Raw genomic sequence first — 20,741 nt, 5'->3', positions numbered from 1 at the left:
CCTCACTAATTTAACACATTAAAACCTGTCGCCTCTCTAATTTAACACATTAAAATCTGTCTCCTCACTAATTTAACACATTAAAATCTGTCTCCTCTCTAATTTAACACATTAAAATGTGTCTCCTCTCTAATTTAACACATTAAAACATGTCCCCTCTCTAATTTAACACATTTAAATCTCTCCTCTCTAATTTAACACATTAAAATCTGTCTTCTCTCAAATTTAACACATTTAAATCTGTCCCCTCTCTAATTTAACACATTAAAATCTGCCTTCTCACTAATATAACACATTAAAACCTGTCGCCTCTCTAATTGAACACATTAAAATCTGCCTCCTCTCTAATTTAACACATTAAAATCTGTCTCCTCTCAAATTTAACACATTAAAATCTGTCCCCTCTCTAATTTAACACATTAAAATCTGTCTTCTCACTAATTTAACACATTAAATCCTGTCGCCTCTCTAATTGAGCACATTAAAATCTGCCTCCTCTCTAATTTAACACATTAAAATCTGTCTCCTCACTAATTTAACACATTAAAATCTGTCTCCTCTCTAATTTAACACATTAAAATCTGTCTCCTCTCTAATTTAACACATTAAAACCTGTCCCCTCTCTAATTTAACACATTAAAATCTGCCTCCTCTCTAATTTAACACATTTAAATCTCTCCTCTCTAATTTAACACATTAAAATCTGCCTCCTCTCTCATTTAACACATTTAAATCTCTCCTCTCTAATTTAACACATTAAAATCTGCCTCCTCTCTAATTTAACACATTAAAATCAGTCCCCTCTCTAATTTAACACATTAAAATCTGCCTCCTCTCTAATTTAACACATTAAAATCTGTCTCCTCTCTACTTTAACACATTAAAAGCTGTCCCTCTCTAATTTAACACATTAAATCTGTCTCCTCTCCAATATAACACAGTAAAATCTGTCTCCTCTCTACTTTAACACATTAAAAGCTGTCCCCTCTCTAATTTAACACATTAAATCTGTCTCCTCTCTAATTTAACACATTAAAGTCTGTCTCCTCTCTAATTTAACACATTAAAATCAGTCCCCTCTCTAATTTAACACATTAAAGTCTGCCTCCTCTCTAATTTAACACATTAAAATCTGTCTCCTCTCTACTTTAACACATTAAAAGCTGTCCCTCTCTAATTTAACACATTAAATCTGTCTCCTCTCCAATATAACACAGTAAAATCTGTCTCCTCTCTACTTTAACACATTAAAAGCTGTCCCCTCTCTAATTTAACACATTAAATCTGTCTCCTCTCTAATTTAACACATTAAAGTCTGTCTCCTCTCTAATTTAACACATTAAAATCAGTCCCCTCTCTAATTTAACACATTAAAGTCTGCCTCCTCTCTAATTTAACACATTAAAATCTGTCTCCTCTGTACTTTAACTCATCGAAATCTGCCTCCTCTCTAATTTAACACATTAAAATCTGTCTCCTCACTAATTTAACATATTAAAAGCTGCTTCCTCTCTAATTTAACACATTAAAATCACCCTCCTCTCTAATTTAACACATTGAAATCTGTCCCCTCTCTAATTTAACACATTAAAATCTGTCTCCTCTTTAATTTAACACATTAAAATCTGTCTCCTCTCTACTTTAACACATTAAAAGCTGTCCCCTCTCTAATTTAACACATTAAATCTGTCTCCTCTCTAATTTAACACATTAAAATCTGTCTCCTCTCTAATTTAACACATTAAAATCTGTCTCCTCACTAATCTAACACTTTAAAATCTGTCCACTCTCTAATTTAACACATTAAAATCTGCCTCCTCTCTAATTTAACACATTTAAATCTGTCTCCTCTCTACTTTAACACATTAAAACCTGCCCCCTCTCTAATTTAATACATTAAAATCTGTCTCCTCACTAATTTAACACATTAAAATCTGCCTCCTCTCTAATTTAACACATTAAAACCTGTCTCCTCTCTAATTTAACACATTAAAATCTGCCTCCTCTCTAATTTAACACATTAAAATCAGTCCCCTCTCTAATTTAACACATTAAAATCTGCCTCCTCTCTAATTTAACACATTAAAATCTGTCTCCTCTCTACTTTAATGCATTAAAAGCTGTCCCTCTCTAATTTAACACATTAAATCTGTCTCCTCTCCAATATAACACAGTAAAATCTGTCTCCTCTCTACTTTAACACATTAAAAGCTGTCCCCTCTCTAATTTAACACATTAAATCTGTCTCCTCTCTAATTTAACACATTAAAATCTGCCTCCTCTCTAATTTAACACATTAAAATCTGCCTCCTCTCTAATTTAACACATTAAAATCTGTCCCCTCTCTAATTTAACACATTAAAATCTGCCTCCTCTCTAATTTTACACATTAAAATCTGTCCCCTCTCTAATTTAACACATTAACATCTGTCTCCTCTCTAATTTAACACATTAAAATCTGCCTCCTCTCTAATTTAACACATTAAAATCAGTCCCCTCTCTAATTTAACACATTAAAATCTGCCTCCTCTCTAATTTAACACATTAAAATCTGCCTCCTCTCTAATTTAACACATTAAAATCTGTCCCCTCTCTAATTTAACACATTAAAATCTGCCTCCTCTCTAATTTTACACATTAAAATCTGTCCCCTCTCTAATTTAACACATTAACATCTGTCTCCTCTCTAATTTAACACATTAAAATCTGCCTCCTCTCTAATTTAACACATTAAAATCAGTCCCCTCTCTAATTTAACACATTAAAATCTGCCTCCTCTCTAATTTAACACATTAAAATCTGCCTCCTCTCTAATTTAACACATTAAAATCTGTCCCCTCTCTAATTTAACACATTAAAATCTGCCTCCTCTCTAATTTTACACATTAAAATCTGTCCCCTCTCTAATTTAACACATTAAAATCTGTCCCCTCTCTAATTTAACACATTAAAATCTGCCTCCTCTCTAATTTAACACATTAATATGTGCATAAAACTCCTCAAACAGGTTTTTCTGACATAGTTTTGTTAATCTGCGGTGCACAAGGTATGCAAGGTGATGGGCAGACTTGGTGGAGTAGACTGGGGTGACCTGCTTTCTCAACCTCGAGAGGTTAGTTTCCTGCTGGTGTTGCGGGTTGGTGCAGATTCGAATTGAGTGGCAGAAGGATTCGAGGGGAGGTGACGAACCACTCCTTCACCCAGCGGGGGCACTGGGTGGCCGGATTTCACTGCTCCCCTTGGTGATTGGGGCCGGAATCCTCAACCCGTTTCCAACGCGCGTGGATCCTTGTGGCATTTAATCCCCTTAAGGTTGCTGTCGAAATTGAATGTGTCGGTATTGCTGGAGGAAGATTGAAAGGGCAATCTTATTGTCCTCCAATGGTAAGTGATGCTGAAGGAGGAATGGATGGTCAGGCTGCAGTGGGGAATTAATGTACCCTGTGGGCCTCCCCTCACTGGTCCGGTGAGGAAGGTAGGTGGGGAATGGGCTAGAGTGGGGAGCCGCGTTGTTGGTGGGTGCTGGGTCCAACAGGGAGCGGAATCCATGCCCCTCACATGGCTGTCCCTGGGCTAGAGAGAGATCCCATCTCCCCACGGCTCCTTCGACAGCACCTTTCAAACCCCCCCCCCCCCATACCCACAATCTCCACCACCTCAGAGGATGTGGAAGAAGGCGAGCGAATGACCCCCTCCCCAAGTGGTTGCAATCAAACATTCAGAACAGGGAGGTTTATCCAAGAATGTTTTTATTCCCCATTAATTACTTCTACCCGTTTCCCCCGGAGGACAGGAGGAGCATACTCGTCAATACCTGTGCCAATGATCAGATTTAACAGAAGCGAAGAAAGGGAAAGGGGACCGGATTTTGCCTGGCAGCACCCGGGATGAACAGATGCACGTGTAGATGACACTGGACACAGTTCACACTGATCCTCGGTGAGGAGGCTGCTCTTCGGGACGAATGTTGTCCCAGACTCCATTCAAACACGGCACTAATGTAGACACCCAGACCCTGCAGTCCCTCAGACGTAAGCATTCTTCCCGTAGTTACTGCTGTTGTCCACCTCCGAGGTCCATTTCCTGGACACCGTTCCCGCTCCCGGGGTCGATCTGGGAGCTCTGTACCTGTACGTGTAGTTGCTGCTTAAAAAGGGAGACAGGAAGTCACGAACTACGCCTGGTGTAGGTAAAACAAGCCCCGTCACCATGGTGTCGGAGAGAGTCTCTCGCGTCGCTGGCATGTGTCAGGGCAGTGGGGTGGTTGCATTGCACAGGGTGGGCCCAATGCCCAGGGGGGCCTCAGTGTCCAGGGTGGGGTCAGTGTCCAGGGTGGGGTCAGTGCCCAGGGTGGGGTCACTGCCCAGGGAGAGGTCAGTGCCCAGGGAGGGGTCACTGCCCAGGGAGGGGTCACTGCCCAGGGAGGGGTCACTGCCCAGGGAGGGGTCACTGCCCAGGGTGGGGTCAGTGCCCAGGGAGGGGTCAGTGCCCAGGGTGGGGTCTGTGCCCAGGGAGGGGTCTGTGCCCAGGGAGGGGTCTGTGCCCAGGGAGAGGTCTGTGCCCAGGGAGAGGTCTGTGCCCAGAGCCAGACCTGTGCCCAGGCAGGGGTCCGAGCCCAGGGAGGGCTCTGTGCCCAGAGCCAGGCCTGTGCCCAGGGAGGGGTCAGTGCCCAGGGCTAGGCCTGTGCCCAGGGAGGGGTCAGTGCCCAGAGCCAGGCCTGTGCCCAGGGAGGGGTCAGTGCCCAGGGCCAGGCCAGTGCCCAGGGAGGGGTCTGTGCCCAGGGAGGGGTCTGTGCCAAGGGCCAGGCCAGTCCCCAGGGAGGGGTTAGTGGCCAGGGCCAGGCCCCTGTCTGGGGAGGGGCAGATCAGTGTTCAGTGGGGGCAGAGAGTAGTGAGGGGGAAAATCAGGGAGGTGAGCAATGCAGTGTCTCGGAAGAAGAATGAGTGTTGAGGGTGGGGAAGGGGTTTTGGGGACGGAGAGGAGTGCGGGATAAGCTGTGCCCAGGTGGAAGACTGTGCTGTGTGCGATACGCCTGGGCTTTTCTCTCTGTCACACTTACCCGGTGGCCCCTCTGGCTGCTTTACAAGACAGACACAGGCAGATCCCTCCAATCAGCTCCAGAGACCCCCCAGCCCAGCCAATGTAGAGGCCTGGTCCAAGCTCGTACCTGGAATCAGAGAAGGAGATTACCATGGTCACCAACGTGGACACCCCCAAGGTCAATGTGTCACAGCCGCGTAACGGCTCGACCCCTACCCCAGACATCCCGCAAGTAGCCAATTGCTGCTGGGAGTTGTTCTGATTTCTCAAAGTTAATGCAGTTGTTTGAACTCAAACCTGGGGAACATGTTTATTATTTAATTACATCAGAGACTCCAGAGGTACTGACGGCAAGCCTGAAGGATCATGGGGCAAAGGCGCTGAAACGCAGAGGGAGCAAAAGGGCCATGAAATGAGGATTAGAAGCTCTAAAAGGGACAAGTTTGGTGACGTGTTGGTTTCAAACAAATCCTTCGCGAAAGAGAAAATGCTGCAAAATCTCAGCAAGTCTGGCAGCATCGGTAGGGAGAGAAAAGAGCGAACGTTTCGAGTCCGATGACTCTTTGTCAAAGCTAACAGACCGAGAAAGTGGGAAATATTTATACTGTGGGGTTGACGAATGTGATATAAAATAGTTAGTTTAAATATATTAGTTACAGTAATGTAGACGTAGGCCGGTCTAATTCTAGTGATTTCACAGAGAAAGGATTTCATAAAGCATGGCAAGGAAGGGGGAGGGGTGTCTGGTAGAGGAGGAGTAAAGGATGCTGGGTAACAAGAGGCCCAGGGTTAAGGAATGAGAAGTGAGCCAATTAGGATGTATGGCCAGGTCAGGAGGGGTATAGGATGACCTATGGGAATCTGTGTGAAGCTTGATGCCATTTGAATGTATTCGCAGAGATCCCTTTGTCTTGGACCTCATTCGTTTCCAAGGGGTCCAGGAGACTGGCTCTGTGTTCTGTGTCCCTGGGAAGCGAGTCAGACTCGCAAGTTGGTTAAAAATAAATAATACTATGCCTCCAAATCCGTCTCGAGTTGTATTGAGGCCAGACTGACGGGTAAAGAATTCAACATTTGTCAGAGTGAGAATGAAAGATGAGCCATAGCCACAGAAACCCAGGGAAACCGGGTGCTAATGGCCACAGAAACCAAGGGAACAGAGTGCGAATGGCAGTCCCCAGGGAGGACAAAAGATGTGAAAGGTCAAACAGCAGAGAAACTAACATCAGAGGGTGAACTGTCGATGTGGGGGAGGGGAAGGGGGAAGCAAAGAGGAGAAAGGTGAAGGAAAGGTGGATACGATTGGGGGGGGGGGGGGAATTGAATGCATATTAAGAAAGAAAGAAATGGTAAAAGACAGTTGAAATGAAATGAAAACAAATGGGTCGAGGTGGGGTAGAGCCGATCATCTGAAGTTGGTGAATTCGATGTTGAGACCGGAAGGCTGTAGCGTGCCTAACCGGAAGGTGAGATGTTGTTTGCGTTGAGCTTCACTGGAACATTGCAGCAGGCCAAGGACGGACATGTGGGCATGGGAGCAGGGTCTTGTGTTAAAATGGCAAGCAACGGGAAAGTCAGGGTCCTGAATGCGCACAGACCGAAGGTGCTCAGCAAAGCGATCACCCCGCCTGCGTTTGGTCTCCCCGATATAGAGGAGAAATCCTTAATATGTCTTCAATTTATTTCTGTTAAATTCAGGAATACAGTTGTGGCAAGACGCATCAGTTCCAGAGAGTGCGCATCCTGTTCCATGTGGAGTAAGGGTCCACTCCTGTTCGTTCCAGTTTATTCCCTTATTTTCCCTTCCTTTTATTTTCTCCGTGACATTTTTGAAGCATGGATGTTATTTTGTTTAAATTTAGAGTGCCCAATTAAATTTCTCCAATTAAGGGGCAATCCACCTACCCGGCGCATCTTTGGGCTGTGGGGGCGAAACCCACGCAGGCACGGGGAGAATGTGCAAACCCCGCACGGACAGCGACCCAGAGCCGGGATCGAACCTGGGGCCTCGGCGCCGTGAGGCAGCAGGGCTAACACACTGTGACGCCCTGATCCATGGATATTTAATGGACCTGTGACTGTATCTTTACTTCAAACAGCGGGATCGAGAAGGGGAGAAAGAGGAGAAAGGGTTGAGTTTTAGGTCCCACTTTTGATTCTGCAGCCTGGATGGAGGGTTCCGACTAATTAACTCCCAAAAAGGTCCAGTTAAACTCTCTGCATGAGGCTGGGTATCATTTTCCCGAGACTGCGAAGGCCGGACGTCGCACCCTGAACTGGGAGCAGAGTCCGAAGTGAGACAGAGCGTCTCAGGAAAGAAGTAGGCCCGGGTGTGAGCCTCGGGTTGCAGGCCCAGATTGATAGGAGCTACAGTGACTCCCAGAAGGCCTGCTGCTGGTCAGCACCATTGTGAATGAAAGAATTGGCCAACAAGACCACCACGAGCTGCAAACCGGAGACTTTGATCATCGTGCGTGCTGTGAGGAAAACCCACTATGCAACCACCCTTGGAAGCAAAGAGTCTTAACTTTTCACCTTCATCCTTATTATTTTCACCCCTCTCTGTGTTTGTCTGTCTGTGTGTGTGGGCAGCGGAGGGGACAGTTAAAGGGGGGGGCAATATGTTCGCTTGCTTGCTATCTGTCCCCACACTGTCAAACACACACACTCCAGTTAAACTGTGTCCACACACGGTCACACACACACACTCCAGTTAAACTGTGTCCCTCACACTGTCACACACACACACTCCAGTTAAACTGTATCCCTCACATTGTCACACACACTCCAGGTATTCTGTAACCCACACTGTCACACACTCACACTCCAGTTAAACTGTGTTCCCACACTGTCACACACACATACTCCAGTTAAACTGTGCCCCCACACTGTCACACACACACTCCAGTTAAACTGTGCCCGCACACTGTCACACACACTCCAGTTAAACTGTGTCCCCACACTGTCCCACACACACACACCAGTTGAACTGTGCCCCCACACTGTCACACACACACACACCAGTTAAACTGTGCCCCCACACTGTCACACACACACACTCCAGTTAAACTGTGTCCCCACACTGTCACACACACATACTCCAGTTAAACTGTGTCCACACACTGTCTCACACACACACTCCAGTTAAATTGTGTCCACACACTGTCTCACACACACACTCCAGTTAAAATGTGTCCTCACACTGTCACACACACATACTCCAGTTAAACTGTGTCCCCACACTGTCACACACACAGACTCCAGTTAAACTGTGTCCCCACACTGTCACACACACACACACCAGTTAAACTGTGTCCCCACACGGTCACACACACATACTCCAGTTAAACTGTGTCCCCACACTGTCACACACACACACTCCAGTTAAACTGTGTCCCCACACTGTCACACACACATACTCCAGTTAAATTGTGTCCCCACACTGTCACACACACACACTCCAGTTAAACTGTGTCCCCACACTGTCACACACACACTCCAGTTAAACTGTGTCCCCCACACTGTCACACACACCCTCCAGTTAAACTGTGTCCTCACACTGTCACACACACATACTCCAGTTAAACTGTGTCCCCACACTGTCACACACACACTCCAGTTAAACTGTGTCCCCACACTGTCACGCACACACACTCCAGTTAACCTGTGCCCCAACACTGTCACACAAACACACTCCAGTTAACCTGTGCCCCAACACTGTCACACACACACTCCAGTGAAACTGTACCCCCACATTGTCTCACACAGACACTCCAGTTAAACTGTGTCCCCCACACTGTCACACACACTCCAGTTAAACTGTGTCCCCACACTGTCCCACACACACACTCCAGTTAAACTGTGCCCCCACTCTGTCTCACACAGACACTCCAGTTAAGCTGTGCCCCCACACTGTCTCACACAGACACTCCAGTTAAACTGTGTCCCCCACACTGTCACACACACTCCAGTTGAACTGTGTCCCCACACTGTCACGCACACACACTCCAGTTAACCTGTGCCCCAACACTGTCACACAAACACACTCCAGTTAAACTGTGTCCCCACACTGTCACACACACACACTCCAGTTAAACTGTGTCCCCACACTGTCACACACACACTCCAGTTAAACTGTGTCCCCACACTGTCACACACACACACTCCAGTTAAACAATGTCCCCACACTGTCACTCACACACACTCCAGTTATTCCGTGTCCCCACACTGTCACACGCACACTCCAGTTAAACTGTGCCCCAACACTGTCACACGCACACACACTCCAGTTAACCTGTGCCCCAACACTGTCACACACACACTCCAGTTAAACTGTGTCCCCACACTGTCACACGCACACACACTCCAGTTAACCTGTGCCCCAACACTGTCACACACACACACTCCAGTTAAACTGTGTCCCCACAATGTCACACACACACACTCCAGTTAAACTGTGTCCCCACACTGTCACACACACACTCCAGTTAAACTGTGTCCCCACACTGTCACACACACACTCCAGTTAAACTGTGTCCCCACACAGTCACACACACACACTCCAGTTAAACTGTGTCCCCACACAGTCACACACACACACTCCAGTTAAACAATGTCCCCACACTGTCACTCACACACACTCCAGTTATTCCGTGTCCCCACACTGTCACACGCACACTCCAGTTAACCTGTGCCCCAACACTGTCACACAAACACACTCCAGTTAAACTGTGTCCCCACACTGTCACACACGCACACTCCAGTTAAACTGTGTCCCCACACTGTCACACACACACTCCAGTTAAGCTGTGCCCCCACACTGTCTCACACACACACTCCAGTTAAACTGTGTCCCCACACTGTCACACACACACTCCAGTTAAACTGTGTCCCCACACTGTCACGCACACACTCCAGTTAAACAATGTCCCCACACTGTCACACACACACTCCAGTTAAACTGTGTCCCCACACTGTCACACACACACTCCAGTTAAACTGTGTCCCCACACTGTCACACACATACACTCCAGTTATACTGTGTCCCCACACTGTCACACACACACTCCAGTTAAACTGTGGCCCCACACTGTCACACACACACTCCAGTTAAACTGTATCCCCACACTGTCACACACACATTCCAGTTAGACTGTGTCCCCCACACTGTCACACACACACACCAGTTAGACTGTGTCCCCACACGGTCACACACACACACTCCAGTTAAACTGTGTCCCCACACTGTCACACAAACACACTCCAGTTAAACTGTGCCCCCACACTGTCACACACACTCCAGTTAAACTGTGTCCCCCACACTGTCACGCACACACACTCCAGTTAAACTGTGTCCCCACACGGTCACACACACACTCCAGTTAAACTGTGTCCCCACACTGTCACACACACACACTCCAGTTAAACTGTATCCCCACACTGTCACACACACATTCCAGTTAGACTGTGTCCCCCACACTGTCACACATACACTCCAGTTAAACTGTGGACCCACACTGTCACACACACACTCCAGTTAAACTGTGCCCGCACACTGTCACACACACACACTCCAGTTAAACTGTGTCCCCACACTGTCACACAAACACTCCAGTTAAACTGTGTCCCCACACTGTCACACACACACTCCAGTAAAACTGTGTCCCCACACTGTCACACACATGCACTCCAGTTATACTGTGTCCCCACACTGTCACACACACACTCCAGTTAAACTGTGGCCCCACACTGTCACACACACACTCCAGGTATTCTGTAACCCACACTGTCACACACTCACACTCCAGTTAAACTGTGTTCCCACACTGTCACACACACATACTCCAGTTAAACTGTGTCCACACACTGTCTCACACACACACTCCAGTTAAATTGTGTCCACACACTGTCTCACACACACACTCCAGTTAAAATGTGTCCTCACACTGTCACACACACATACTCCAGTTAAACTGTGTCCCCACACTGTCACACACACACACTCCAGTTAAACTGTGTCCCCACACTGTCACACACACACACACCAGTTAAACTGTGTCCCCACACGGTCACACACACATACTCCAGTTAAACTGTGTCCCCACACTGTCACACACACACACTCCAGTTAAAATGTGTCCCCACACTGTCACACACACTCCAGTTAAACTGTGTCCCCACACTGTCCCACACACACACTCCAGTTAAACTGTGCCCCCACTCTGTCTCACACAGACACTCCAGTTAAGCTGTGCCCCCACACTGTCTCACACAGACACTCCAGTTAAACTGTGTCCCCCACACTGTCACACACACTCCAGTTAAACTGTGTCCCCACACTGTCACGCACACACACTCCAGTTAACCTGTGCCCCAACACTGTCACACAAACACACTCCAGTTAAACTGTGTCCCCACACTGTCACACACACACACACTCCAGTTAAACTGTGTCCCCACACTGTCACACACACACTCCAGTTAAACTGTGTCCCCACACTGTCACACACACACACTCCAGTTAAACAATGTCCCCACACTGTCACTCACACACACTCCAGTTATTCCGTGTCCCCACACTGTCACACGCACACTCCAGTTAAACTGTGCCCCAACACTGTCACACGCACACACACTCCAGTTAACCTGTGCCCCAACACTGTCACACACACACTCCAGTTAAACTGTGTCCCCACACTGTCACATGCACACACACTCCAGTTAACCTGTGCCCCAACACTGTCACACACACACACTCCAGTTAAACTGTGTCCCCACAATGTCACACACACACACTCCAGTTAAACTGTGTCCCCACACTGTCACACACACACTCCAGTTAAACTGTGTCCCCACACTGTCACACACACACTCCAGTTAAACTGTGTCCCCACACTGTCACACACACACACTCCAGTTAAACAATGTCCCCACACTGTCACTCACACACACTCCAGTTATTCCGTGTCCCCACACTGTCACACGCACACTCCAGTTAACCTGTGCCCCAACACTGTCACACAAACACACTCCAGTTAAACTGTGTCCCCACACTGTCACACACACACACTCCAGTTAAACTGTGTCCCCACACTGTCACACACACACTCCAGTTAAGCTGTGCCCCCACACTGTCTCACACACACACTCCAGTTAAACTGTGTCCCCACACTGTCACACACACACTCCAGTTAAACTGTGTCCCCACACTGTCACGCACACACTCCAGTTAAACAATGTCCCCACACTGTCACACACACACTCCAGTTAAACTGTGTCCCCACACTGTCACACACACACTCCAGTTAAACTGTGTCCCCACACTGTCACACACATACACTCCAGTTATACTGTGTCCCCACACTGTCACACACACACTCCAGTTAAACTGTGGCCCCACACTGTCACACACACACTCAAGTTAAACTGTATCCCCACACTGTCACACACACATTCCAGTTAGACTGTGTCCCCCACACTGTCACACGCACACACCAGTTAGACTGTGTCCCCACACGGTCACACACACACACTCCAGTTAAACTGTGTCCCCACACTGTCACACAAACACACTCCAGTTAAACTGTGCCCCCACACTGTCACACACACTCCAGTTAAACTGTGTCCCCCACACTGTCACGCACACACACTCCAGTTAAACTGTGTCCCCACACGGTCACACACACACTCCAGTTAAACTGTGTCACCACACTGTCACACACACACACTCCAGTTAAACTGTATCCCCACACTGTCACACACACATTCCAGTTAGACTGTGTCCCCCACACTGTCACGCACACACACTCCAGTTAACCTGTGCCCCAACACTGTCACACAAACACACTCCAGTTAACCTGTGCCCCAACACTGTCACACAGACACTCCAGTTAAGCTGTGCCCCCACACTGTCTCACACAGACACTCCAGTTAAACTGTGTCCCCCACACTGTCACACACTCTCCAGTTGAACTGTGTCCCCACACTGTCACGCACACACACTCCAGTTAACCTGTGCTCCAACACTGTCACACAAACACACTCAAGTTAAACTGTGTCCCCACACTGTCACACACACACACTCCAGTTAAACTGTGTCCCCACACTGTCACACACACACTCCAGTTAAACTGTGTCCCCACACTGTCACACACACACACTCCAGTTAAACAATGTCCCCACACTGTCACTCACACACACTCCAGTTATTCCGTGTCCCCACACTGTCACACGCACACTCCAGTTAAACTGTGCCCCAACACTGTCACACGCACACACACTCCAGTTAACCTGTGCCCCAACACTGTCACACACACACTCCAGTTAAACTGTGTCCCCACACTGTCACACGCACACACACTCCAGTTAACCTGTGCCCCAACACTGTCACACACACACACTCCAGTTAAACTGTGTCCCCACAATGTCACACACACACACTCCAGTTAAACTGTGTCCCCACACTGTCACACACACACTCCAGTTAAACTGTGTCCCCACACTGTCACACACACACTCCAGTTAAACTGTGTCCCCACACTGTCACACACACACACTCCAGTTAAACAATGTCCCCACACTGTCACTCACACACACTCCAGTTATTCCGTGTCCCCACACTGTCACACGCACACTCCAGTTAACCTGTGCCCCAACACTGTCACACAAACACACTCCAGTTAAACTGTGTCCCCACACTGTCACACACACACACTCCAGTTAAACTGTGTCCCCACACTGTCACACACACACTCCAGTTAAGCTGTGCCCCCACACTGTCTCACACACACACTCCAGTTAAACTGTGTCCCCACACTGTCACACACACACTCCAGTTAAACTGTGTCCCCACACTGTCACGCACACACTCCAGTTAAACAATGTCCCCACACTGTCACACACACACTCCAGTTAAACTGTGTCCCCACACTGTCACACACACACTCCAGTTAAACTGTGTCCCCACACTGTCACACACATACACTCCAGTTATACTGTGTCCCCACACTGTCACACACACACTCCAGTTAAACTGTGGCCCCACACTGTCACACACACACACTCCAGTTAAACTGTATCCCCACACTGTCACACACACATTCCAGTTAGACTGTGTCCCCCACACTGTCACACATACACTCCAGTTAAACTGTGGCCCCACACTGTCACACACACACTCCAGTTAAACTGTGCCCGCACACTGTCACACACACACACTCCAGTTAAACTGTGTCCCCACACTGTCACACACACACTCCAGTTAAACTGTGTCCCCACACTGTGACACACACACTCCAGTTAAACTGTGTCCCCCACACTGTCACACACATGCACTCCAGTTATACTGTGTCCCCACACTGTCACACACACACTCCAGTTAAACTGTGGCCCCACACTGTCACACACACACTCCAGTTAAACTGTATCCCCACACTGTCACACACACATTCCAGTTAGACTGTGTCCCCCACACTGTCACACACACACACCAGTTAGACTGTGTCCCCACACGGTCACACACACACACTCCAGTTCAACTGTGTCCCCACACTGTCACACAAACACACTCCAGTTAAACTGTGCCCCCACACTGTCACACACACTCCAGTTAAACTGTCCCCCACACTGTCACGCACACACACTCCAGTTAAACTGTGTCCCCACACGGTCACACACACACTCCAGTTAAACTGTGTCCCCACACTGTCACACACACACACTCCAGTTAAACTGTATCCCCACACTGTCACACACACATTCCAGTTAGACTGTGTCCCCCACACTGTCACACATACACTCCAGTTAAACTGTGGCCCCACACTGTCACACACACACTCCAGTTAAACTGTATCCCCACACTGTCACACACACATTCCAGTTAGACTGTGTCCCCCACACTGTCACACACACACTCCAGTTAAACTGTGGCCCCACACTGTCACACCCCAGTTAAACTGTGTCCTCACACTGTCACACCCACACACTCCAGTTAAACTGTGCCCCCACACTGTCACACACACACACTCCAGTTAGACTGTGACCCCACACTGTCACACAAACACACTCCAGTTAAACTGTGTCCTCACACTGTCACACGCACAAACACTCCAGTTAAACTGTGTCCCCACACTGTCTCACACACACACTCCAGTTAAACTGTGTCCCCACACTGTCACACACACACACTACAGTTAAACTGTGTCCCCACACTGTCACACACACACACTCCAGTTAAACAATGTCCCCACACTGTCACACACACACTCCAGTTAAACTGTGTCCCCACACTGTCACACACACACACTCCAGTTAAACTGTGGCCCCACACTGTTACACACACACTCCAGTTAAACTGTGGCCCCACACTGTCACACACACACTCCAGTTAAACTGTATCCCCACACTGTCACACACACATTCCAGTTAGACTGTGTCCCCCACACTGTCTCACACACACTCCAGTTAAACTGTGTCCCCACACTGTCACACACACACACTCCAGTTAAACTGTGCCCCCACACTGTCACACACACACACACACCAGTTAGACTGTGTCCCCACACGGTCACACACACACACTCCAGTTAAACTGTGTCCCCACACTGTCACACACACATACTCCAGTTAAACTGTGTCCCCACACTGCCACACACACACTCCAGTTAAACTGTGTCCCCACACTGTCACGCACACACACTCCAGTTAAACTGTACCCCCACACTGTCACACGCACAAACACACTCCAGTTAAACTGTGCCCCCACACTGTCACACACACTCCAGTTAAACTGTGTCCCCCACACTGTCACGCACACACACTCCAGTTAAACTGTGTCCCCACACGGTCACACACACACTCCAGTTAAACTGTGTCCCCACACTGTCACACACATACACTCCAGTTAAACTGTATCCCCACACTGTCACACACACATTCCAGTTAGACTGTGTCCCCCACACTGTCACACATACACTCCAGTTAAACTGTGGCCCCACACTGTCACACACACACTCCAGTTAAACTGTATCCCCACACTGTCACACACACATTCCAGTTAGACTGTGTCCCCCACACTGTCACACACACACTCCAGTTAAACTGTGGCCCCACACTGTCACACCCCAGTTAAACTGTGTCCTCACACTGTCACACCCACACACTCCAGTTAAACTGTGTCCCCACACTGTCACACACACACACACTCCTGTGAAACTGTGCCCCCACACTGTCACACACACACACTCCAGTTAACCTGTGTCCCCACACTGTTACACACACACACTCCTGTTAAACTGTGCCCCCACACTGTCTCACACACACACTCCAGTTAAACTGTGTCCCCACACTGTCACACACACACACTACAGTTAAACTGTGTCCCCACACTGTCACACACACACACTCCAGTGAAACGGTGTCCCACACTGTCACACACACACATTCCCGTTGAACTGTATCCCCACACTGTCACACGCACAAACACTCCAGTTAACCTGTGCCCCCACACTGTCACACACACACACTCCAGTTAAACTGTGCCCCCACACTGTCACACACACACACTCCAGTTAAACTGTGCCCCCACACTGTCACACACACACACACACCAGTTAGACTGTGTCCCCACACGGTCACACACACACACTCCAGTTAAACTGTGTCCCCACACTGTCACACACACATACTCCAGTTAAACTGTGTCCCCACACTGCCACACACACACTCCAGTTAAACTGTGTCCCCACACTGTCACGCACACACACTCCAGTTAAACTGTACCCCCACACTGTCACACGCACAAACACACTCCAGTTAAACTGTGCCCCCACACTGTCACACACACTCCAGTTAAACTGTGTCCCCCACACTGTCACGCACACACACTCCAGTTAAACTGTGTCCCCACACGGTCACACACACACTCCAGTTAAACTGTGTCCCCACACTGTCACACACATACACTCCAGTTAAACTGTATCCCCACACTGTCACACACACATTCCAGTTAGACTGTGTCCCCCACACTGTCACACATACACTCCAGTTAAACTGTGGCCCCACACTGTCACACACACACTCCAGTTAAACTGTATCCCCACACTGTCACACACACATTCCAGTTAGACTGTGTCCCCCACACTGTCACACACACACTCCAGTTAAACTGTGGCCCCACACTGTCACACCCCAGTTAAACTGTGTCCTCACACTGTCACACCCACACACTCCAGTTAAACTGTGTCCCCACACTGTCACACACACACACACTCCTGTGAAACTGTGCCCCCACACTGTCACACACACACACTCCAGTTAACCTGTGTCCCCACACTGTTACACACACACACTCCTGTTAAACTGTGCCCCCACACTGTCTCACACACACACTCCAGTTAAACTGTGTCCCCACACTGTCACACACACACACTACAGTTAAACTGTGTCCCCACACTGTCACACACACACACTCCAGTGAAACGGTGTCCCACACTGTCACACACACACATTCCCGTTGAACTGTATCCCCACACTGTCACACGCACAAACACTCCAGTTAACCTGTGCCCCCACACTGTCACACACACACACTCCAGTTAAACTGTGCCCCCACACTGTCACACACACACACTCCAGTTAAACTGTGTCCCCACACTGTCACACACACACTCCAGTTAAACTGTGCCCCCACACTGTCACACACACACACTCCAGTTAGACTGTGACCCCACACTGTCACACAAACACACTCCAGTTAAACTGTGTCCCCACACTGACACACGCACAAACACTCCAGTTAAACTGTGCCCCCACACTGTCACACACACACACTCCAGTTAGACTGTGACCCCACACTGTCACACAAACACACTCCAGTTAAACTGTGTCCCCACACTGTCACACGCACAAACACTCCAGTTAAACTGTGTCCCCACACTGTCACACACACACACTCCAGTTAAACTGAGTCCCCACACTGTCTCACACAGACACTCCAGTTATTCCGTGTCCCCACACTGTCACACACACACACTCCAGTAAAACTGCGTCCGCACACTGTCTCACACACACACTCCAGTTAAACTGTGTCCCCACACTGTCACACACACACACTCCAGTTAAACTGTGCCCCCACACTGCCACACACACACACACTCCAGGTAAACTGTGTCCCCACACTGTCACACACACACACCAGTTAAACTGTGTCCCCACACTGTCACACACACACACCAGTTAAACTGTGTCCCCACACTGTCACACACACACTCCAGTTAAACTGTGTCCCCACACTGTCACACACACACACTCCAGTGAGACTGTATCCCCACACTGTCTCACACACACACTCCAGTTAAACTGTACACCCACACTGTCACACACACACACACACACTCCAGTTAAACTGTACCCCCACACTGTCACACACACACACTGCAGTTAATCTGTGCCCCCACACTGTCACACACACACACTCCAGTTAAACTGTGTCCCCACACTGTCACACACACACCAGTTGAACTGTGATCCCACACTGTCACACACACATTCCAATTAGACTGTGCCCCCACATTGTCACACACACACACTCCAGTTAGACTGTATCCCCACACTGTCTCACACACACACTCCAGTTAAACCGTGTCCCCACACTCACACACACACATTCCAGTTAAACTGTGCCCCCACACTGTCACACACACACACTCCAGCTAATCTGTGCCCCCACATTGTCACACACACACTCCAGTTAAACTGTATCCCCACACTGTCACACACACACACTCCAGTTAGACTGTGCCCCCACACTGTCACACACACACACTCCAGTTAAACTGTGTCCCACACTGTCACACACACACTCCAGTTAATCTGTGCCCCCACATTGTCACACACACACTCCAGTTAAACTGTATCCCCACACTGTCACACACACACAATCCAGTTAGACTGTGCCCCCACACTGTCACACACACACACTCCAGTTAAACTGTGTTCCCCCACTGTCTCACACACACTCCAGTTAAACAGTGTCCCCACACTGTCACACACACACTCCAGTTAAACTGTGTCCCCACACTGTCACACACACACACTCCAGTTAAACTGTGTCCCCACACTGTCACACGCACACTCCAGTTAAACTGTGTCCCCACACTGTCACACATACACACTCCAGTTAAACTGTGTCCCCACACTGTTACACACACGCACTTCAGTTAGACTGTGTCCCCACACGGTACACATAGACCCTCCAGTTAGACTGTACCCCCACACTGTCACACATACACACTCCAGTTAATCTGTGTCTCCACACGGTCACACATAGACCCTCCAGTTAGACTGTATCCCCACACTGTCACACACTCCAGTTAAACTGTGCCACACTGTCTCACACACACTCCAGTTAAACTGTGCCACACTGTCTCACACACACACTCCAGTTAGACTGTATCCCCACAGTGTCACACACATTCCAGTTAATCTGTGTCTCCACACGGTCACACATAGACCCTCCAGTTAGACTGTATCCCCACACTGTCACACACTCCAGTTAAACTGTGCCACACTGTCTCACACACACACTCCAGTTAAACTGTATCCCCACACGGTCACACATAGACCCTCCAGTTAGACTGTATCCCCACACTGTCACACACTCCAGTTAAACTGTGCCACACTGTCTCACACACACACTCCAGTTAAACTGTACCCCCACACGGTCACACACATTCCAGTTAATCTGTGTCTCCACACTATCACATCAATGTTTAGCCATTGTACGATCTCCACATTTTGCAAAGGCATTTGCCTGAATATCTCTGAATTTTTTGCTCACAGTAAAGCAGAAAACTTACTTGGTTCCATGATAGAGGGGATCATAAAACTGAACTGTCACATTGTAGGCGTACCAGGAAACTGGGACCATTGCACAAAGAGCTGGAGGGAAAAGACAGAATTAATACTTACAGGTATGCAGAGAGAGCGGAGAGTTCACACTCACCAACTCACACCCCATCCAACACACACTCACCAATCACCCCCCACCCACTTCACACTCACCAACTCACACACCTGTCCAACTCACACTCACCAACTCACACGCCCATCCAACTCACGCTCACCAACTCACACCCCCGCCCAATTCACACTCACCAATCACCCCCCACCCACTTCACACTCACCAACTCACACACCTGTCCAACTCACACTCACCAACTCACACACCCATCCAACTCACGCTCACCAACTCACACCCCCGCCCAATTCACACTCACTAACTCACACTCCCGTCCAACTCACACTCACCAACTCACCCCCCATCCAACTCACACTCCCCAACTCACACCGCCATCCAATCCACCCCCCGTCCAACTCACTCTCCACCCACCGCACACCCCGTCCAACTCACACTCACCAATTCACACCCCTGTCCAAATCACCCCCCTCTCCAACTCACACTCCCCAACTTGCACACCCGTCCAACTCCCACTTCCCAACTCACACCCACGTCCAACTCACCCTCCGTCCATCTCACCCCCCATCCAACTCACACTCACCAACTCACCCCCCGTCCAACTCACACTCACCAACTCACCCCCCGTCCAACTCACACTCACTAACTTACACCCCCAACCAACTCACACTCATCAACTTGCACCCCCAACCAACTCACACTCACGAATTCACATCCCTGTCCAGCT

At 48.7% G+C, this 20,741-nt stretch overlaps 1 protein-coding gene across 2 annotated transcripts in view; it reads right to left on the bottom strand.

Moving 5' to 3' along the window:
* Positions 1-3,732: 3,732 nt before the first annotated feature.
* The window catches only part of cldn15a (claudin 15a), a 223,035-nt gene continuing 206,026 nt past the window's right edge, over positions 3,733-20,741 (bottom strand). Inside the window, exons 3-5 of one of the 2 annotated variants that reach the window (XM_072493474.1) lie at positions 19,896-19,977; positions 5,060-5,167; positions 3,733-4,146 (exon numbers count right to left, since the gene is read on the bottom strand). In XM_072493474.1, coding sequence (XP_072349575.1) covers positions 4,026-4,146; positions 5,060-5,167; positions 19,896-19,977 — 311 coding nt within the window. In that variant the 3' untranslated portion in view covers positions 3,733-4,025. The remainder of the gene's footprint in view (positions 4,147-5,059; positions 5,168-19,895; positions 19,978-20,741) is intronic. The other variant, XM_072493475.1, reaches the window with a different exon arrangement.

Source organism: Scyliorhinus torazame, chromosome 31 (assembly GCF_047496885.1).
Source record: "Scyliorhinus torazame isolate Kashiwa2021f chromosome 31, sScyTor2.1, whole genome shotgun sequence".
Taxonomy (NCBI): Eukaryota; Metazoa; Chordata; class Chondrichthyes; order Carcharhiniformes; family Scyliorhinidae; genus Scyliorhinus; species Scyliorhinus torazame.
Note: the sequence above shows the minus strand (reverse complement) of the source record. Positions and strands in the feature narration are given on the sequence as shown.